This window comes from Chelonoidis abingdonii, chromosome 17 (genome assembly GCF_003597395.2).
Source record: "Chelonoidis abingdonii isolate Lonesome George chromosome 17, CheloAbing_2.0, whole genome shotgun sequence".
Taxonomy (NCBI): domain Eukaryota; kingdom Metazoa; phylum Chordata; order Testudines; family Testudinidae; genus Chelonoidis; species Chelonoidis abingdonii.
The window spans coordinates 16,201,008-16,224,247 of record NC_133785.1 but is presented as its reverse complement, the minus strand read 5'-3'; the positions used below and the strand labels follow the sequence as shown (position 1 = coordinate 16,224,247).

Below are 23,240 nucleotides of genomic sequence, written 5' to 3'. Positions count from 1 at the left end.
ATACGGCCCTGGACCTTCAGGACGCATACTTCCATGTCCATATATTCAAGGGCCACAGAGGCTTCCTCCGTTTCCTAGTGGGACAGGACCACTACCAATTTACTGTCCTCCCATTTGGCCTGTCCACCGTACCCAGGGTGTTCACAAAGTGTGTGGCGGTAGTAGCGGCCTGCCTCAGATGCCGAGGGGTACAGATATTTCCCTACCTCGACAACTGGCTACTGAAGGGCAGCTTGTGGCCCCAGGTACAGAACCACGTGGACCTGCTCTTGGCTATGTGTGCCAACCTAGGCCTCTTAGTGAATGAGGCCAAGTTGACACTTGTTCCAGTGCAGCACATAGAATTCATAGGCACTCTCCTGGATGCCTCCAAGGCCACAGCCTCCCTTTCCCTGGGCAGGTTCCAGACCCTGAAGGGGCTCATAGCCTCAGTCACGGAGTTCCGCATCATCACGGCCAGAACATGCCTGCGGTTCATAGGCCACATGGCGGTGTGCACATATGTGATCCGCCACGCCAGGCTTCGGATGAGGCCCTTCTAACTCTGGCTGGCCTCAGAGTTCTCCCAGGCCCAGGACAAACTGGACAAGGTCCTATCGGTTCCGGCACCCATGATCACCATGCTACAGTGATGGTCCTGCCTGGCCAATGTGCTCCAGGGAATTCCCTTCCGGGGCCCAACCCCGTCACAAGACCTAGTGTCCAACAGGTCAGACTTGGGCTGGGGGGCCCACATAGGGGACTCACAGACCCAAGGAATGTGGTCAGCTGTGGTGCTGTCCCTTCACATAAACGTCAGGGAACTCAGGGCGATATGCTTAGCCTGTGTGGTGTTCAGCTCACAGCTACATGGAAAAGTGGTCAGAGTTCTCACGGACAACACTGCTGCGATGTTTTACATCAACTCCTCTGGGAATTCTGTATAGCTCACAACATCTCCCTGAAGGCTTTCCACCTGCCAAGCGTCAACAACACACAGGCCGATCGCTTGAGCAGGGTTTTCTCCTCCCAACACGAGTGGTCACTCCACTCAGAGGTCACTCCACGAGCTCTTCCGAGCCTGGGGCACTCCTCAAGTAGACCTGTTTGCGACCCAACAGAACCTCCATTACCCCATGTTCTGTTCCGGGGTGGGGTGGGGTGGGGAGGAACACGATCTCAGATGCCTTCTTCCTGTCATGGTCGTGTCAACTCCTTTATACCTTTCCCCCATTTCCCCTCATCAGCAAGGTCCTGGAGAAAGTAAAAACGGACAAGGCACACTTCATTCTGATCGCTCCAGTCTGGTCCCGGCAACATTGGTACAGACCCTCCTGGGCTTGCTGATGGCCCTTCCGTGGCCATTACCGCTCCACCCAGATCTATTCTCCCAGGACCAGGGCCGCCTCCTCCACCCCAACCTAGCTGCCCTCCATTTGACAGCATGGCTACTCAATGGCTAGATGCGGAGGAGGCAAGATGTTCTGAAGGGGTCAGGAGTGTCCTCCTAGAAAGTAGGAAGCCATCCATGCACCGAGCCTACCTAGCAAAGTGGTCCTGGTTCTCCAGGTGGGCAGGCAAGTGGGGTACTTCTCCAATGGCTGTTCCACTCCCACTTATCCTTGAGTACCTCCTTCACCTTAGAACTCAGGGCCTGGCGCCTTCCTCCGTCAAGGCACAGCTGGTAGCTATTTGGCATTCCACCCACCAGTCCAGGGCTGCTCCATTTTCTCCCAAGCCATGCGGGCATTTCCTCAAAAGACTTGATTGGTCCTTTCCTTATGCTAGAACCCTGGTTCCTCAGTGGGATCTAAACTTGGTGTTATAGTGTCTCACAGGGCCCCCATTCAAACCCCTGGCCACATGCTCATGGTCTCACCTTTCATGGAAGGTAGCCTTCCTCATGGCTATCATGTCAGCCTGGCAGGTCTCAGAGCTCAGGGCCTTGACCTGCGACCCCTCCCCTCCACACACACGCACAGTCTTTCACAAGGACAAAGTGCAGCTCCGTCCATACCCTGCAATCCTTCTTAAGGTGGTCTCCGCCTTTCACATGGGCCTGGACATCTCCCTGCCTGTCCTCTACTCCAAACCTCATGCCTCTAACAAGGAATGCCGCCTCCATACACTTGATGTGCACAGGGCGCTCGCATTCTGTCTGGATTGGAGTAAGCCATTCCGTAGGTCCTCGCAACTCTTTGTTGCTTCAGCCAAGCGCATGGAGGATCTCCACCCAGAGACTTTCCCAATGGATTACATCGTGCATCCACACATGCTGCAGCCTAGCAGGGAGTCCCTCACCACCTATCGTGAGGGCACACTTGACAAGGGCCCAGGCCTCATCGGCTGTCTTTGTTGCCCATGTCCCTAAATAGAACATCTGTAGAACCGCTACCTGGTCCTCAGTACACATGTTCATGTTGCACTGTGCAATTGTCTCCCATGCCAGGGATGACACTGGTTTCAGTAGGGCTGTGCTTCAGCCAGGGAATCTGTGAACTCCTACCCACCTCCATCAGACATAGCTTGCAATCACCTATTGTGGAATACATGAGCAAGCACTTGAAGAAGAAAGGACAGTTACCTGTTCCATAACTGGCGTTCTTCGAGATCTTTCTCTCATGTCTGTTCCACATTCCGCCCTCCTTCCCCTCTGTTAGAGTTGGTTTTTCAAGAAGGAACTGAGGAGGCGCCACTCCAGGGGTTGCAGCAGTGTTCCCCCTACGGGTATTGCTAATGGAAAAACTTCTGGCACCGGTGCACGTGGCGAGCACGCACACCTACTGTGGAATAGACATGAGCAACACATCTAAAAGAATGCCAGTTACGGAACAGGTAACTGTCCTTCTCTAATTTTCTTCAATATAGAGGATTTTTAATATTTTTTATTTTAATGCAATTTTGTTCAATGGAAAGTCTGCAAGACTTAGTTTATCTATTACATTTTCATATAGATTTTAGTTGGGATGCTTACCTACACTTCTGATATCATGTGTCATTAGGCAATGTACTGAATAAAAATAAGGATTTGTAAATCCGTGTGTTATTTTGTATTATACCATGTATTAAATTGTGGTGTATGCACCCAAAGAAAAGATTTTTAAGCTGGTGGTGATTTTAAATATTTTGGCAGGTGAAGTTCCAAAGCAAGTGAAAGTGAAAAAGCTGAAGAACCTAAAGACTTTGGATTCTAAACCTGGTAATAAGCTTGATCATCATAAAAACATAAGCCTTACCATTTTCTTTACTAAAAATGCATACCCTAGCTGTTTTTTTGGCTGTATTCTTTTTTTCTTCCAGGTGTTTATACATCTTATAAGCCATACTTGAACAGAGATGAAGAAATCATAAAACAGTTACAAAAGGTAAACTTGCAGATCTGTTTATTGAAACTGTTTAGTATATTGGTAGATCTTTTTCTTCATATATGGGTTGTCAAGTACGTAAACAGAACTCTCAGGGTATGTCTACTCTACGGGATTATTCCGAATTTACAGAAACTGATTTTTGGAAACAGATTGTATAAAGTTGAGTGCACGCGGCCACACTAAGCACATTAATTTGGCGGTGTGCGTCCATGTACCAAGGCTAGTGTCGACTTCCGGAGCGTTGCACTGTGGGTAGCTATCCCATAGTTCCCGCAGTCTCCCCGCCCATTGGAATTCTGGGTTGAGATTCCAAGAAGGGGGTAGAAAGGGAGCAGGGGTCCTTGTCGGTCCTACCGGTGACCGTTAGTCCCTTGAAACCTATAAACCAAACTACCATCCAAACCTTTCTCTTGAAAGCAGAGCAGAGCGGACAGGAGCTGCAGACAGGGGAGTTTGAGAGGAGAGGGAGTTTGACAGAGGGAGGCTTACGACGGTTAGGAAGACCCGCACACCTGTGGCAGCACTGCTCTGTCTCTTCACCTGCGCCTGTAGCCAGCCAGAGCACCAGAGCATGGCGATGCGTTACCCAGATTCTGTGGTGTTTTGCAAAGACTGTAACTGCAATTTCCACTTACGGATAGCCAGGCGGGGGGGTCGAGCTTCCTACTAGATTGGCACCTTAGCGTTCATAACCTGAGAAGCTGCATGAACCTCTAAAGCTAATTCCCAGCTCAGATCTGATAGGCGGCACCAGCCAAGATTTCCAGTGTCTTGGTCACCGGTCTCCCCAAACTTCCCTGGGGACCCAAGAACCCAAATCCTTGGATTCGTAAAACAGAGAAATAAACCATTCCTTCCTGCGTTTCTTCCTCCCAGATTTCCGCCCTGGTATATAGAGATTTCCCTGCTCAATCCTTGAACACAAACCGAGAGGACAATTTACCTTCCTCCTCTCGCTGTTTCCCCTCCCAGTTTCCCTGAGAAGACAGTATCTGGCACAGAGATTCCATCCCTTGCCAAAAGAAAAGAAAATCAACAAGTTTTTTTAAAGAAGAAAGCTTATTATAAAAAGAAAGAAAAAGACAAAAAAATATCTCTGCATTAATTGACAATAAACAGGGCTGATTACTTAAAGAAAATATGAAAAAACAGACATCAAAAAGAGATACATTTAAACATTCCAGCAACTACACACATGTAATAACAAAACAAACACATATAACAGCCTATTGTTTTGCTACCTTTGTACTCAAATCTTGAAACTGAAGACTAGAGCTTGAAGATAGAACAAAACTCTCATGTTGAGACAGACAAAAGACCAAGACCAAGAAAAAACCCCAATTCCCTCCCTTAAGCTTGAAAATCCGGTTTTCCTGATTGGTTCTTGTCAGTGTTTGTTCTCTTTTAACCCTTACAGGTGAAAGAAACATTAACCTTAGCTATCGTTTATGAACGGGGGGCATCCAATGGAAGAGTGCCTACTGTGGAATCTCTCAGGCAGCAGGTGGGAGAGCTACAGGAGGAGGTGGCTAGGTTGAGGAGCCTCCATATCCACGTGCATTCCCTGGACAGTGTCCATTGTGGAACAGCTGAGGTAGCTGTCCTAGTTCACAGAACTGCTGACACACCATGTGGGAGGAGAGAGGCTCAGGGTGACACTGGCAGCTGGTTTACTTCTGGCAGAGGCTGCTGCGAAACTCCGCTGTGGTAATAGGTAACCCGTTACGCTCTTCTTGATACAGAAGAGAAGGAATCACCCTACAGTAAGAAGGAGAAGCCGTCGTTCCCTAAGGATGGAGGTCGCTGCCACTACTGACAAATAGGAAACGTAGAGTAGTGGGGGTCGGAGCCTCTTCTGCAGGGGGGATGGAGGCCACTGTCGCCCTGACATTTCATCTCGGGAGGTATGCGCGCGGCCGGGGGCGCCGTATCTGAAATGTTACAGAGGCATTGTCGAGATTATCCGGCCTTCTGATACTACCCATGCATTCATCTATGTGGGCAAAATGATACTGCGAGTTGTGACGCTGAGCGGATCAAGAGTGACTAGCAGGCTCTGGGATACGGGTGAAGTGAGTTTGGAGCGCAGGTGTTTCTATCGATTCTTCCTGTCAAGGTAGAGCCCAGGCAGGACAGATGCATCAATGAGGTGAATACCTGCTGCAAAGATGGTGTCCGCCAGGAGGGCTTTGGCTTCCTTGACCACGGATGGTTATTCGAGGATAGGACTGCTAGGCAGAGATGGCGTTCACCTCGAGAGAGGAAAAACCCTGTTGCAACACAGATGGCTAACCTAGTGAGGAGGGTTCAACTAGGTTTGACGGGGCAGGTGAGCCAAGCCCCAGGTACGTGGGGAACAGGAGACCTGGAGATGGATCAGAAACAAGAGGGAGCGGTAGGCTATAATGGCAGAAGAAGGAGGGTCGGGCAAAACTGGAGCAAGATCAAATCATACTTGAGCCTATATATCAAGCAGAAGTATGGTAATTAAGCAGGAAGACTGGAAGTGCTAAAAATAATACAACACGACATTGTTGAGTCACGAAACTTGGTGGGAATACACATGATTGGACATTTTGGTGTGGATGGGGTATAGTTTGCTCAGGAAGGGATAGACAGGGGAAAAAGGGAGAAGGGTTGCCTTATATATTAAAATGTACACACTTGGACTGAGGTGGAGATGACATAGGAGACGGAAGTGTTGATGAGTCTCTGGGTTAGGATAAAGGGAAAAAACAAGGTGATGTCGTTGCGAGGATCTAACTCAGGCCACTAACCAGGTGGAGAGGTGGATGAGGCTTTTTTAAGCAACTAACAAAATTCATCCAAAGCCCAAGATTTGTGGTGATGGGGAACTTTAAATCCAGTATAAGGTGGGAAACTAACACGCGGGGGCACAGACTATCAAATAAGTTCGTGGACTGCATTTGCAGACAACTTTTTATTTCAGAGTTGGAAAAGCTACTGGGGGAGCTGTTCTAGACTTGATTTTAACAAATAGGGAGGAACTTGTTGAGAATTTGAAAGTGAAGGAAAGCTGTGGTGAAGTGTCATGAAATCGCGAGTTTGCAATTCTAGGAAGGGTAGAAGGGAAGCACGAAGCAAAAGAGACCATGGATTTCAGGAAGGCGATTTTGGTAGCTCAGAGAGCTGATAGATAAGGTCCCATGGAATCAAGACTGGGGAAAAACACTGAAGAGAGTTGGCAGTTTTTCGGAACTATTAAGGCCAAAAGCAAGCTATTCCGATGGGTAGGAAAGATAATGGCAAAGAGCACTTGGTTAACCATGAGATCTTGCATGACCACAAAAAAAAGGAGTATATAAAAAAATGGGAACTAGGTCAGATTACAAAGGATAATATAGGCAAACACACAGGAGCAGGGCAAGATTAGAAAGGCAAGGCACAAATGAACTCAAACTAGCTATGGAATAAAGAGACAGAAGACTTTTATATCAATACATTTAGAAGCAAGAGGAAGACCAAGGACAGGGTGGCCCATGCTCAGTGAGGATAGTCTATGTGACCAAGGAACCGTAAGTGTGAATAGGAATCAAATCAAGTCCAGGTGTAGCTGGTTTTAGGCACTTCTAGTAACTCCGCAGATAGAAAGGAGGGTCAGTGGCACAACACTGAGTCAGAGATCAAATTCAGTATCAGATGTTTGTCTGCCATAACAAATTCAGGAATTATGGGATAAGAAAGGGAAAACTTGGATAAGTTTTGCTAAGTAAAAAACATACAACTACGACATTATGCCACTGAAACTTTGTGTTGGAAACTACTACCATGATTCGAAGTAGGGTTGATTCCAGTTCCTATAAGCTGCTCAACGCAGTCCACGTTCGTTAATTATAGACTATGGTGCAAAAAGTTTCACCTAAAGGTGCGCTTAAAATATTAAAATTGTAAACACCTTGGGATATTTCGGTAGAGCGAGAACCACTAGAGAAACAAGGATTGTATGTGTGTGCCGAATACTTCGTGTGGAGAAAATAGGTGGGGTATAAAACACAAGTGGGTTTCATGTCCCTCTCTACTGGAGCTGATACGCAGCTCTCTTACCTATCAACTTCTAAGTTGGAATAGTGATATTGAGGCTTTAAGAACTTAACGAAACATCAAGGCCGAAAGGCCCCAAGATTTGTTTGGTATGTAGTGATGACTTCTTTGAACTATCCAACGAAGCAATTATATATACGTCTTGGTGAAAATCCAACTACTCAATCCAACACATGTTGTTCCTTTGACTCTTGAAAGTGCTTGGGCGCATCTAAAGTCGACGAAGTCTATCCTCCGAGATTTATTTCAGTAAGGTATTGCCGCTAACTGGACTGATGCATCAGTATCTCATGCCATACGCAATTCCCACACCTCCTTGACTTTACTTTTTTTATTTCAGATTGCAGGTTGTCGATAATGTATTAAGCTTTCGACTTGAGTCGGAAAGCTGTCTAGTAACACAAATCTTGATTTTTTGTATCCGTCAAATGCTACGGCAGGATAACTCTTGGTAGTTCTGGTTTCGTGGAATAGCATGTGAACCCAGAGAAGGGCAGCCTGGGGTTGGTGTGGATAGACGTTTCATGAAACTCAGTCTCTCCTAATGAGTGTTTTGCCTACAATCTTCAACTCCTTAAATGACGGGATAAGGTTCAGTTCTTAGGCGAGAGAGGGACGTGTTGATTGTTAGAGCAGCCATAAATACGAGTGTAGCCTGGAAGCTCATCATGTGAAGGCGTTATTTTAGGTGTGGCTAAAGCCAGGAGAGGGCCTCTGGATAATAAAGGGAGTCACCTATGTGAATTTAAGACTGAGGGTTAAAAACCAAACAGAAAGATGTGGCAGTTTTCAATGGATCGACTCTATTATATCGTGTGTCCCTTATATAAGTCGCGCATATGCGCTGCTTGGTGTCCACGTGAGGTTTCGCCGAAAGATAGTAAGAAAACCACTTTCGGCATCTTAAACAGCTCAACTGGTCCACTGTGTCGAACTCCATTGAGAATCTAGATTTGCCTACTAAAGATAAAAAATAAGAAAACAGTCAATTATTACAAATACTTACATCGGCGCAGAAATTAGGTCAGTTACATAAACAAAAGGAGAATATAGGCAAACAGAACATATACCCAGAATGCAAGGGCAGCCTCCACTAGAAAGGCAAATGCACCACCACTCACCACCGCCACTCAATGACTATCGGCGAGAGCTCAGGAGAAACGACAAGACGTCTCTTTATATATTTCTATATACTATTAGACTATCGTTAACGAGGACAAGACCGACAGAACCTAGGGTAGTGCCCATCTGCTCAGAGTATGAGTGAGTGAGATAGTAAACGAGTAACAGTGAGAGACTGAACAATGCCAGAGACATTGGTCTAAAATATGACTCTTAAGAATTCGTCGTTTTAACTAGTCTTCAACTGAGATACGCTCTCGTTTAAGACGATCAACATATAGTGATAGACTCCTTATTGGGATAGAGCTTTAGAAGGTAATACAATAAAAAGACAAAGAGCAAAGTTTACCAATAATATTAAACATACTACTATAGAAAAATGATTCAATGATGGTGGTACTTCACCTGTCGTCTGGCTCACGAGTTCGAGATCCGGGGATGGTGCCTTTATCCGATGATCGTTCTACAGTTACCTTAGTATACTCGAAGGGTACTGATTGTCAAACTCAGTAAGGGAACTGAGCCTCTACGCTATTATCTTTGGAAAGTCATAGGAGACGGAGAGATTCCAGAAGACTGGAAAAGGCAAATTGTGCTATCTATTGAATAAGGAAAATAAACAACCCAGAGATGATTAGGCAGTAGTTTATTATCGTGCCAGGGAAGATAAATGGAGCAAGTAATTAAAGAAACATCTGCAAACACTTGGAATGGTAAGTGATAGGGAATAGCCAGCATGGATTTGTAAGAACAAATCGTGTCAACCAATCTGATAGCTTTCTTTGATAGGACAACAAGCCTTGTGGATAAGGGAGAAGCGGCGGATTGGTATACCTAGACTTAGTAAGGCATTTGATACGTCTCGCATGATATCCTTATCGATAAACTAGGCAAATACAATTTAGATGGGGCTACTATAAGGTGGGTGCATAACTGGCTGGACAACCGTACTCAGAGAGTAGTTATTAATGGCTCCAATCCGGCTGGAAAGGTATACAAGTGGGTTCCGCAGGGGTCTGTTTTGGACTGGCTCTGTTCAATATCTTCATCAACGACTTAGATGTTGCATAGAAAGTACGCTTATTAAGTTGCGGACGATACCAAATGGGACGGATTGCACTGCTTTGAGGACAGGGTCAAATTCAAATGATCTGGACAAATGAGAAATGGTCTGAGTCGTCTGGATGAAGTTCAATAAAGACAATGCAAATCCACTTAGAAGGAAAATCAGTTCACACATACAGAATGGACGAGGACTGTCTAGAAAGAGTATGGCAGAAAGATCTAGGGGTCATAGTGGACCACAAGCTAAATATGAGTCATAGTGTGATACTGTTGCAAAAAAAGCAAATTGATTCTGGGATGCATTAACAGGTGTGTTGTAACAAACACCGAGAATCATTCTATCCGCTCTACTCTTGCGCTGGTTGGCCTCAACTGGAGTATTGTGTCCAGTTCTGGGCACCGCATTTCAAGAAAGATGTGGAGAGATTGGAGAGGGTCCAGAGAAGAGCAACAAATGAATGATTAAAGGTCTTGAGAACATGATCTATGAAGGAAGCTGAAAGAATTGGGTTTATTGTTTTGGAAGAGAAAGAGAGCTAAGACTGGAGGGGGACATGATAGCAGTTTTCAGGTATCTAAAGGGTGTCATCAGGAGGAGGGAGAAAACTTGTTCATCTTAGCTCTAATGATTAGAACAAGGAGCAATGGCTTATAATGTGCACAAGGGAGATTTAGGTTGTACATTAGGAAAAAGTTCCTAACTTTTCAGAGTTTGTATAAACACTGGAAAAAATTGCCTAGGAGGTTGTGGAATCTCATCTCTGAATTTTAAGTGTAGTTAGATAAATGTCTATCAGGATGGTCTAGACAGTATTTGTCTGCCTCATGAAGGCGAGGGAGGACTCCGATGACCTCTCGAGGCCCTTCCAGTCCTAGAGTCTATGAATCTGTACTCCTCCAACGAGGAGAGTAGCGCTCAAATTGGATTTGCGCATTTGACATTAGTTGTGTTGCTGGTGAATTTGACAGTATTGGCCTCTGGGAGCTATCCCACAGGGTGCACCATTGTGACCGCTCTGGACAGAAATCTAACTCGGAAGTCTTCTGCAGGTAGACAGGAAAAGCCCCTGAACTTTGAATTTCATTTCCTGTTTCCCAGCGTAAGAGCTGATTCAGCACAGAGGTGACCATGCAGTCCAGAAACAAAAAAAGCTCCAGCATAGACTGTATGGGAGTTACTGAATCTGATCTCTGTATGGGAGATGAAATCTGTTCTATCATGAACTCCGTTCCAATAGACGAAATGCCAAAACATGAAAAAATCTCAAGCCATGAGCACAGATTGGAGCCACAACACGAGTGCTGCATGAACAAGGAGCTAGACAAGGAGCTGAGACACGCGTATCAAGAAACCAAAGATACAAATGGACACTCACGGGGAGGGGCAACTGACGACTGTAGCTATCCACAGTTCCTCACTCTCTGAAAACCATTGTAATTCTGCTAAGCTCCCAAAGCCTGAAGAGTTCAAAACATTTGTGGGTGTTCAGGTATATGTCGTCAGCCACCTCCTGCCCCATAAAGCAAAGGGAAAAAAAACCGTCTCTCACCTTTTTTCAATGTCACTGTAGTTCTACTGGTGCTGCTGGCAAACATGGTGCTGCCAGCGCTACACAGCAGCATCCCCTTCCTTCCTTTGTGGCCAAGACGGTACAGTATGACTGATTATCTTCTTTTTCTGTGAGTGATCTGGCTGGCTCCCTCGTGAGGTGCGGCCGAGGCACCTGGAGCAAAATGGAATGACTCCAGGTCATTCTCTTCTTTAAGTTTGTTCTAATGGAGGATTTCACTCCTGCCTGGAATATATCTAGTGCAGCTGGAGACTGCCCTCCCCCCCCTCTTTGATCTCTGCTTGCAGAGACATAAATCAGTGTTGTATTCATGCTATTCTTTATACTTCATCACACAAATGGGGGGATAACTGCCAGAGTGGGGAGGAGGTAGAGGAAGCAATGGGTGGGCTTGTTGCCTAGGGGCTATCCCCTAGATGGCATGCACTCATATCATTTCTGGTGATGTTTGGGGCTTGACCCCAGAGCGGCCGTTTTTCTCTCGCTGTTAGTTAGGCATTGTCTTCTGAATTTATCTTAGGCAGATGACCTTCTCCATTAGACAAAACTTTATATAAGAACCTTGATATTGAGCCTGGTGGAGGTTCACATCTTCATTTTTCTCATTTCCCCCAGATCGACCTCACCTTGAAGCCAGCCCAAGCAGACACCCATTGACTAGCAGCATGATTGGTATCCATAGTGAGTACTTGGTAATCTCCGTTCAGAGCTTTACTGCAAAGCAGTGACAGATGACATTATGTGTCTCACAGAGGTTATAACGTTCTTGTTGTCTAGAGTGAAGCAAAGCAGGGGTACTGCTACTGGTGGTAAGCGTCCTGTGCAGTTACCGTCTGTCTGTTAGCAACAGTCGCAGTTTGACATTTATGGTGATAGTCACAAAGGTCCGACTGATAGTGCGGTCCTCTATAAGTTGTCTGTGCTATTGTGTCTGCCCAGGCAATCAGGGAAAAGCACAATAATTGATTCGCTTGTCTGCATTGCTGTCATGGGGAGGATTGACTGACCGGACATTATCCATAATCACCGTTGAAACATTTCTCTCCCTCTACATGTGCGTTGGTATTATCTTTAAACTCCCTTGCGAAACTCCCTGTTAGGAGTCTCTGGTCGCAAAGCTCCCTGGTTGCTTGTGCGTGGCTTTATAAAGCCCGGGCCTGAGTGAATGCCCCGCCCACTGGTTAAGGCTCAGCCAGTTACCAGAGGCTTCTAGCTTTCAAACCTTCCTTTGTAGCTCAGCCTCCAACTGCCCGGCTACAGCACACGGTGCTTCAAACAACCAAAACAAACAGACTGACAAACACAAGCTCAGCACACAGCAAGTAACCCCCAGACACACACACTGCAGACAGTCACTTACCCCACAGATGCTGTATTTGCTCCTCCTTCACCTGGAGAACTCCCTTGCGATATCGATATTAACAGCTCTTTATATCAAAATAAAGGGCTTCGTCGTGTGGACAGGTGCAGGATTAATTCGGTTTACCGCTGCTAAATTTGAGATAAACTCGTAGTGTAGACCAGGCTTCAGAGACTAAAACAAAAAACTCTGAAAATATGAACTTGGACACTTTTTTATGTCTTTGCCCTGCCTGAGCTGATTCAAACATTGTCTTCTAGGAGCATTTGTCTTCCTGTCAGCAGTTGTAGTTGTGCTTAAATAAATAAATAAATAAATAAATAAATGGTGGAATTTAAAAAAATTAGAATAAGAATCCAGAGGGTTTAGATGATTAACCAAAGTCTGTCCATGCTTTTTCAAAGCTCTTTGGCCTAGAAATCTCTTTTGTGTGAGTTTTCTCAACTCAAAATTTCCTAGCTTTGACTGGCTTATGGTTATTCTCAGAATATTTTTTTCTCCTAGTGTTTCGGTTTCCTTTCCTAGATGAACTTGAAATACAGAGATTATGTAAAAACATAATAAAAAAGAAACAGAAATCACTGTAATCTATATGAAGACTTTTAAAATGCAACACAATTAATAGTGTTAGTGATTTCTGTACAGCAGTGTCTTAAGTCCGTTTTAAATAGATGTACATCAGTGGAGTGTGAACCTGGTCTTTGATGTGTCTCCTAATTGTTTAGTAATTAAGACATCTTTTTGTCATATGTTGGAATAATAGATTATTACTGTGGTTGCTTCTTATAGGGTGTACAACAGAAACGTCCTGCAGAAGCCCAAAGTGTAATTCTTAGACGTTACTTCTTGGAACTGACACAAAGCTTCATCATTCCATTAGTAAGATGACATATGTAATATTTGTTGGCCAACACCTCTGATAAAAATATATTTCTTCTGTATAAAAGCTATTGTCATAATTTCTTTCAAATAACTAGAGTTCTGGGCTATCTTTCGTGATTTTATTTTTTAAACAAATAATTGGTCCTTCGGTTTTAATTTGCTCAGGTGTGCTAGGAAAATGATGATGGTGGTTTAGTAGTCTAAGCATCAGATTTGAAGCATTTTAAACTCCCTGAAACCACAGGTTCAGATCCCAGCAGGTACATTTATCTGTGTATCCGTAAAGGCAGATACTGTGAGGTAGTCTTTCAGATGAGACCTCAGCAATAGAGATCCTGTCTGTTCTAAATGGACACTAATGATTCCATAGTGGGTTTTTTTGGGGGTTTTGGGTTTTTTTTTTTTACTTTGAGTACTTCCTCTAACTCTTCACATATTCTTTGAATAAATTTTCTCTCCTAACACTGAACATGCTGTCAACTGCTTAGTTGTCTCTTTTAATCCCAGATATGACTGGATTTCAGTGGTGTTGAATGTACATAGTTTATAAATCACTTTGTGATGAGAAGAGCTATATAAATGTATATTATTATACTTTATGATAGCTGAGAAGACTGTTCTATGAAGCCTTTTCAACCAAGTGGCATATTACTGCAAATTGATTAAAAATACAGTGGCTCCAAGATCAGGATTTTTTTTTCTTAAATTATTTTTCTTCCTCCTCAGGAACGTTATGTGGCAAGCCTGATGCCCCTGCAAAAGAGCATATCTCCATGGAAGGTAAGGAAATAATCCTTGAATGAGCTGAAAATGTTTGTGATTAAAGAAAACTCATACTTAAACTGCCAAAAACTTGGTTTCTTTTGTAGAGTCCACCACAGCTGAGACAATTCAGCCAAGAAGACTTTATGAAAACACTTGAGAAAGCAGGACCACAGCTCACCTCTGGATTAAAGGGAGACTGGATAGGACTTTACAGGTCACTTTTTAAAATGAGACCCCAATTTGTATGTAAATACAGTTATGCCTAACACGTTACATGCCCTTTTTGTTTTTGGGATAAATTTAATTGTTCTTATAACTGAATATTATGCAAAAGGATTTGTTTACATAGTTGGTGTCTAATCAAACAAATTCATAATGTTTAGCAAACTTTATATATCCATTTAGATATGCCCCTCTGGGTAACCTGTTAATGGTTTTCATGTGACAGTGCAAAGTATTATAGATCTCTATATTCTAGTATTAAAAAAATTACTAGATAAATGGGAAGAAAAGCTTTTCAGTAGGGACCTCTAAATAGCTGAATGTGGGATCTCATAGTTTCATCCTGGTAAGTCTTATGTTCTGGACTCATTTTATCCCCAGAACATCTCTTCTGTCTATTTAGCTGTAATTGTAGTACTTTCTCAAATGGGAAGTTAAGATGCACAGTTTTCCTGATGGAATGGCCAGCAAGAGTGCTGGGTAAAGCACCTCTTTCACTCCATCTTTTATACATCATAGTGCTTTGATACTACAGGGGGATCCAGTGGATATAGTATACTTGGATTTTCAGAAAGCCTTTGACAGGGTCCCTCACCAAAAGTTCTTAAGCAAAGGAAGCTGTCATGGGTAAGAAGGAACTTCCTCTCATGGACTGGTAACTGATTAAAAGATAGGAAACAAAGGATAGAAATAAATGGTCAGTTTTCAGAATAGAGAGAGGTAAATAGTGGTGTCCCCCAGGGGTCTGTTCTGGGACCAGTTCTATTCAACATATTCATAAAGGATCTGGAAAAAGGGATAAACAGCAAGGTGGCAAAATTTTCAAATGATACAAAACTATTCAAGACCGTTAAGTCCCAAGCAGACTGTGAAGAGCTATAAACAGATCTCACAAAACTTGGTGACTGGGCAACAGAATGGCAGATGAAATTCAGTGCTGATAAATGCTAAGTAATGCACATTGGAAAACATAATTCCAACTATATGTATAAAATGATGGCATCTAAGTTAGCTGTTACCACTCAAGAAAGAGATCTTGGAGTCATTGTGGATAGTTCTCTGAAAACATCCACTCAATTCGTAACAGCAGTCAAAAAAGTGAAGAGACTGTTGGAAATCATTAAGAAAGGGATAGATAATAAGACAGAAAATATCATATTGTCTCTATGTAAATCCATGGTATGCCCACATTTTGAATGCCGCATGCAGATGTGGTTACCTCATCACAAAAAAAGATATATTGGAATTGGAAAAGTTTCAGAAAAGGGCAACAAAAATGATTAGGGGTATGGAATGGCCGCCATATGAGGAGAGATTATATGGGACTTCTCAGCTTGGAAAAGAGACAACAAGGGCAGATATGATAGAGGTCTATAAAATCATGACTGGTGTAGAGAAAGTAAACGAGGTGTTATTTACTCCTCCTCCTAACACAAGAACTAGGAGTCACCAAATGAAATTAATAGGCAGTAGATTTAAAACAAAGTAAGTGTTTTTTCACACAATGCACAGTCAACCTGTGGAACTCCTTGCCAGAGGATGTTGTAAAGGTCAAGACTATAACAGGGTTCAAAAAAGAACTAGATAAACTCACAGAGGATAAGTCCATCAGTGGCTGTTAGCCAGGATGGGCGGGGATGGAGTCCCTAGCCTCTGTTTGCCAGAAGCTGGGAATGGTTTACAGGGGATGGATCACTTGATGATTACCTGTTCTGTTCATTCCCTCTGGGGCACCTGGCATTGGCCACTGTCGGAAGACAGAATACTGGGCTAGATGGACCTTTGGATTGACCCAGTATGGCCGTTCTTATGTACAACGATAGGCTCTTTTTAAAAAATGCTTCTGTCTTTCAAAATGCAATTGGTAAGATCATCATCTTGGCTTATGTTCCTGACCAAATCATAGTTTTCTTTGAGTTCTTCCTCTAGTCCCCCAAGACATTACTTTTTGCTTTGACCCTGTAAGGCTCTTCACAATTTAGCCTCACCCTCTCTGTCTGACCTAGTATCATACTGTACCGTTGAGCCCTGCCTTCACTCTGCCAAAATTTAGCTTTTACTGCCCATCTGACAACTTTTTCCTTAAGTATCTTTGCCACGCCACCCCTTACACATATTTTTTTTTAAATCTCTACTATAATTGTTACAGCTAGTACCTTTATCTTTTTTCACATGCCCCCTTAACACTCACCTCTGCTGTGATGCCTCCAAAACCTTGCTTGCTGATCATGGATAGGCAGATGTTTTTCCTACTCCCATACATTTAGACTTGGCCCGTCCTCACTGTACCTTTTTATCCTAATTTTAAAAAGAAGGGAACTAACCAAGTTGTGTTAATCCTTCTCCATGTTTATTTGTATGTTTTATCTCCATTTTTCTATCTTTTGTGAAGTCCTCCAGGACAGGTTTTGTCTCTAACATATGTTTGCACAGCACCCAGCATAATCTGGTCCTGGTCTTCGGGTGATACCATAATATAAATCTTTATGAATAATCTGTATAAACAGAAATAGATGGCTATATAGTTCTTGTATACCTATCCATATGGAAAGTAAGAATCCCAAGGTCAAAGAAGCTGTGTTATATTAACCCCTAAACTCATGAAGAACTAGCAAGAGCGATAATCATGAAACTCTTTAGTTCTCAATCACCTTTCCTTTCATTAGAATGGAAACTTCGCCAAAGCATAATGGCAGGGGACATCAAATTGTTTTTGATAATCAACATTTCAAATAAAATGACAAGTCATTTAAATACAAGCATCTGTGCCTGAAGACTTCATAAGAACTTCAGGGCATAAGGCTTTTTGGTGTTTTTTTGAAGGGACACAGAAACCTGTTTCAGAAATAGTGACATTTTTAATCAGTGTTCCACTACATAACTTTCCTTCCCAAGCAGAATTAATAATTCTTCTGAAAGATGAAAACCTTCTAATTGATATTTATATCCTCCTCCTCCCCACAACAAAACTACTATACAATCTTGTGAAATTGTGTAAGAGACTTGATGATGGAGGAAAAAGAAAGAATTGAACTGAGAATGTAATTTAAAATATAAATTTGTTTGCACTGTTTTATTAAAGACACTTCTTGAAATCTCCAAACTTCAATGGCTGGTTCAGGACCCGGAGGAAGGAAATGACACAGAAGTTGGAGGCCCTCCATTTAGAAGCGCTCTGTAATGAGGTAAGAAAAATACGATTTTTTTTCTTTTAGTGATTTATAAAACTTTTTTTTTTTTACATCAAAACTTTGCTCCATGTTTCAGAAGTGTTTTCTCCTCGCCACCTGTCAACTGTAATCATTAAAAAGATTGAGATACTTGTCAGAATTTTTTATTTCAACTAAAAACATAAAAATAAAAAAAGTTAAATTGCAATTTGAAACACAAAAAAAAAAAAAAAAAAAAAAAAATCTCTGCAGCATTTGGAACCTAACGGGTGTGCTAATGCTGGAGAGCTGGAAAATGAAATTGACCAGCCGGTGTTTGTCTTAAAATGACAAATGCATAAATAGTGAGAAGTAGTATATTGCGGTAATGTTCTAAATACACCTCTATCCCAATATAACGCAGTCGTAGGGAGCCAAAAATCCCTACCGCATTATAGGTGAAATGCCATTATATCGGGGTAGCGGTGGCAGGGCTGCAGCAGTGATTTAAAGAGATGGGGCTCTGGCCACAGGGAGCCCCAGGCCCTTTAAATCGCCGGCGGAGCCCTGCTGCTGGAGCCCCAGATAGCAGCGGCAGGGCTCCAGCAGTGATTTAAAGGGCCCAGGGCTCTGCAGCAGCTGGAGTCCTGGACCCTTTAAAGCGCCACCAGAGCCCCGCTGCTACCGCGCTGCATGCAAACCCGTGTTATATCGGGCCGCATTATAGCAGGGTAGAGGTGTATTCTAGAAGTTTTTCTAAAGTAACTTAATGGTTTTGTTGAAAGCACTGTGTGTTTGATGTATGTAAATATTTCAGCATTATGAATTTTTATCCTTAAAGGACTTGCTTTTCTGGAGTCAGAAACATACTGAAGTAGAAACAGTGGATCTTGTCTTAAAGCTAAAGAATAAACTGGTATGTAACTATAGTAAGTACAGATGAAATTTGTCACTTCATATTGTAGAGTGAGTATGTTTGTGTGTTTTACATCCACTTCAAATTGAACTGAATGTTCCTCACAAGACTTTGATAGCTCAGAAGATTGATGGTGATCATCCAGGTCACTAATTCAAATGTGGATGGCCCAGTTCAGCAGTAACCAGAAGGCTGGTGGCTGAACAGCACTTAGATGGTTTAATTGATTGTTTCAGTCCTGTGCCTAGCTGACATCTCAAAACTCACTTTAACAGGATGCACGGCTTCCTGAGTGTCCCCCTTATGGCCAGAGGTTGCTCTCCAGCACCTTTCCTCTGTTTTCTTCTCTTCAGGGCCCCTGAAATAACTGCACACGGGCTTTTCTCTGGGTTTACATCACCCCTGCCAAGTGCTGGTTTAATAACAGAAACTGTTCAAAACAATCTTCAGGGTCCCAAAATACAATCCATCACCACAACCCAAAAGTTAATACTTAGCCCTGGCATCTTCTGTCACAGCCAGAGCTCTTCTTCTGTTCCAGTCTGTTGTCCCATCTCTTCCAAGCTGGAGCTCAGCCTTCTGGCACTGATCTCTAAGCCCATACCCAGTCAGGGGAGTCCTATTTCCAACTCATTGGTCTCTGGCCTCAAAACTCTCCTGATGTCACCATCTTTCCAGCAGGAGCCTTTCTCACACCCTGCAGTGACCTGGGCTTTCTGCTGCTCTTTATAGGAAAATCACCTGATCTCACTTGTGACTTATTCAGTAATCAGGGTTGGCTAGCCCTAGGCCCTCCATACCTTGAGGAACAAGCCATCCAGTTACACTTACTGATGTTTGCAGTCTAAGTAGAGATGCCAAAATTAAGGGCTCAGTCCTGCTCCCAGTGAAGCCAATGAGTGTTTTGCCACTGACTCCAATAGGAGCAAGTCCGAGTTCTAAATGAACCTGGAAACCAAACTTGCCTTGATTCCTGGAAGTCTGTCCAAATCAAGGTTGAAATAAGCTGGTGGTATGAGTGGAAGCTTGCATTCCCACTGTCTACGTACCTGTTCATTAGATGGAGGATTTCAGATCCATTAGTCTGATTTCTTTTATGAACGTTAAATTCACTTGCAGTTTTTTAATTGAAAAATAGGTTTAATTGTGCTTCCTATAGTTCCAGGCTGACAGAGAACATCTACCCATGAAACCTGACACTATGGAAAAGCTACAGATGCACATTGATACAATTATACTAGCACTCCCAGATGACTTACAGGATATTCTGCTCAAAACTGGTACAACATGATTTGTATTAGGATTTTTATGCCGCAAACACACAACATATTCCAAAGCTTCACAGAAGAGACTGGCAGAGATCAATGAACTGGAGCTGCGAATGGTATACTAACACTTGTAATTGACAGTAGTAATAGTGGAAAAACAATTTTTAGCTTTTCTTTTAAAATAGAAATCTACAGGGGTTCCACTTAAATACGGATGGAACTAAAGAATTTGTGTTCATTATGTTTAAAACCAAGTGCTCTTATTAACAACCTGTGGGTATATGAAATTATGAAACATGCAGGACCACAATGCAATGCTGGCATTGCAGAATGTTTCTTTTTTTAAATTGGTGCTGCTGTGCACATTAATGTTATCTCAGGAGGAAGCAACATTCACATTGGCTTTGTAAAGAGACTGTCCCATTAAGGTTATATCTAACTGTTTTTAACACCTTCTTTCTTTAGATATTTTTAATCTGATGTTAAAAACTAACTGCCATGCTATTGTGACTTGGATGAAGTACATAATAGTTGAGGAATTGTGTTGGCAAATCAAAATTTTACAATTTATAGAATTGCTATTAGCAGAGACAAATGAAAGCATTAAATAGACCATTAATCTTGTTTGACTCTTTTTTTTCTTCAACGATTATATTACATCTGCCTCTGGACAGAAAAGAAGGCATCTGTTAAATATATCCTAAGAAAGAGAAACTGGTATATTTTCCTTTAACTTTGTCCATTTAAGGTCAAATAATGGGTAATTGTCTTCACAGGCCTTAATGCTAACCCCAGATTAGTTGTGTTTTTATCATTGAACAATTAAAATGATTTTAAAGCTGAACTCCTGAAATTAAGGATTCGTTTCCATTAATCTTAACTATATATAGTCTGCTTCACAAAATATAAAGTGTTGCTTACTAAATATACCAAGTTTAATGTTACTGTTGCTCATCCTGTAATAGATGTCAGTAGTGCTAGCTGGCACAGAATCCACTGTAGTTGAGGATCATTGTAGTAGTAATCTTAAGGTGTGCTTCTCTCTCCTGCCAAGAAATGATTGTGTTACTTTTTTTAGGAGGAGGAAATGGGGCAGGAGAGAGGAGACTATATTACTTTCAGCTGAAGGAATCTTGGGGATTGTTGAGACTATATCCAGAAAGAGTTGCAGCACAGTTAAGCTACTTAAAATACATGCATACAGTAAACATGCATAAATAATCATTTTTAATTCTATATTAAGCAACAAGAATTTGTTGCCACTAGATCACCTTAAACCAAGAAAACTAAGACTGATATAAGAAGTGCACATTTGCTCTGCATGCAAAGAGTGACTTTGAGGATCCATTCCAAGCAGGATAAGATGAAGCCATGATGTACAAATAAATACAGTACATACTTTATACTGTTGGATGACAAATGGTTCACAGTGATCAAAAGATTCTGCTTTATGTACTTTGGGTAGAATAAGAAGTCTTGTAACGTTGCAATCCTGCTGTGGAAAAAAATGCCTTTTGTATGATAAATGTTTCATACTATCTTTCTAAAAATGTCTTATTTACATATAAACTGTCACATTGTTATATTTAAGAAAATACGTATTTTAATACTTTTACAGTTTATATAACATTCATGATCATAAGTTAGTTTAACGAATTGTATCAAGACTGTCATTTAAATTATACCACTATGGCATTAATTAATCTCTAACATGCAATTTGTTTTGCACAGCTGATGACGAGCATTTCTAACCCTGAAACTGAAAAGTGGTCGTTACTCTGGTAAATTATCTTTAAATATTTGACTGAAGCACTGTATGATATCTTAGAACTGTGTAAACTGGCATCAGTTGTGTCAGCCTGTTACCACTTGACTGAAAATATGTATTTTTGTAAAAGGAAATAAATGTCAATCTTTTGGAATGTTTATTTAGGTTACTTGTTCAGCAAATCAAATGTCCAAATTATCTCTTGCACTGAGGAATTGTTGAAGCTGTTCAGCAGCCTACAGAGACTGTTCCTTATTTGCCCCTCTGCCAGAACCCTCATCATTTGTCTCACTACAACAGCAGGGAAGACACCCCCTTCTCTCCTCCTCCCTCACCCCCCAGGCACACACAGCAGGAACCACTACTAGACTCAAAGGAGAATGTGAGGGTATGTGACTAGGAGAAGACTCCAGGGAGATCTGGAGTAGATGAGAAAGGAAGGGGAAAACTCTAGACAAGAGAAGCAGAGAGACGAAGGAAGGTGATGCAGTATAAGGAAATAAGTGGTGAAATAACAGTGAGTGGGGGGACAAGACATTTTGGAGGGACAGACAAGGGAAGAAGTCCTATGGAGGAAGAGAGGGGGAAAATGATCAGGAAAGAAGGGCAATGACCTCACGGAAGGTGAGATGCTGCCAGATCCTTCTGCCTACTTTTCACCTTTTGAAAATGCCTGGGGGAATTGAAGAGACAATCTGCTTGGGCCTTCTGCAAGCTAATAAATAGAAGCATCAGTGACAGATACGGAGCTCTCCTGTGACAATTTATGAATACTGTATGTTGGCCTGGCTCCTGGGATGCTTATGGTATGAATGTGTTGCTTTTAGTGTAATAGGGGACTGTCTGGAAGAACAAGCAGGAAAGAAAAGAACAGCCCAATACAGCCACCTCTCAGCAAACAGTTAAAAGTTGTTAAGGGACAACACAAGAACTATTAGTTTTGATGATTTTGCATCCATCTCCAGCCAACCTGTAACAGTGGTTTTGACCAGGACAGGAAAAGGCCTACAAATACAAAAGAACAAAGGAACTCTGGGAGGATAAAAAGGGCATCCTCAAAAGAGAGGCAGCAGCAGTTCAGGGGAAACAGAGATACACAGTCCACACTGGAGATGTACGAAGAAGTTACACCTGCCTGGGTTACCATGAGGAGATGGTAAGATTTTAGATAAGATAAACAATCTACATGTATATCTATCTTAACATCTTTTTTTCTCTAAAAGCTTTGTTGTTACTGCTAAAATAAACACAACTTTGATATTAAGGCTGTTTTGTCACTATATGCACTGGTCACAAACTCCTGAAGGGAAGAACCACAGGTCCCTGAACTCAGTTGGGCCTATAGGATAATAAGTTGATACACAGGATACTGTACCCCAGGGCCCAGTCTAAGAGCGGGAGAGTTGTGCAATCCCATTTTGTGATAGGTAAAGGTACAAGGATTAATGTCTGCAGGGGTGTACTCAGACCTGAGAGTAGACAGGGGTACAGCTAGCTTTTTAACCATGACAGCAGCTATGGTCTTATCAGAAGAGAATGGACAAAGGAAGGTGTGAGTGTAACAGTTCCGTATGGTTCTGCTGTGGAACCAAACCTCTACCAGTTTTGAGGCCCTGACCATTGACGACGATGTGTATTCAGATTTAATAAGTCATGACTAACTCAGTTGAAGTTTTATTTAAGTAAAGCAATCAAGCAATACTTATTACAGCGCTATGCAGAATAGAGAAAACAAAACATATA

General features: G+C 42.5%; 1 protein-coding gene across 1 annotated transcript in view; it reads left to right on the top strand.

Moving 5' to 3' along the window:
• Positions 1-21,655, top strand: part of DENND6A (DENN domain containing 6A) — a 65,633-nt gene extending 43,978 nt beyond the window's left edge. The window contains 8 exon segments of the mRNA XM_032801379.2: positions 3,113-3,178; positions 3,280-3,344; positions 13,317-13,406; positions 14,136-14,189; positions 14,279-14,388; positions 17,479-17,581; positions 18,387-18,461; positions 19,621-21,655. Of these exon segments, the coding sequence (XP_032657270.1) occupies positions 3,113-3,178; positions 3,280-3,344; positions 13,317-13,406; positions 14,136-14,189; positions 14,279-14,388; positions 17,479-17,581; positions 18,387-18,461; positions 19,621-19,752 (695 nt within the window). The 3' untranslated portion in view covers positions 19,753-21,655.
• The last annotated feature ends 1,585 nt before the right edge of the window (positions 21,656-23,240 follow it).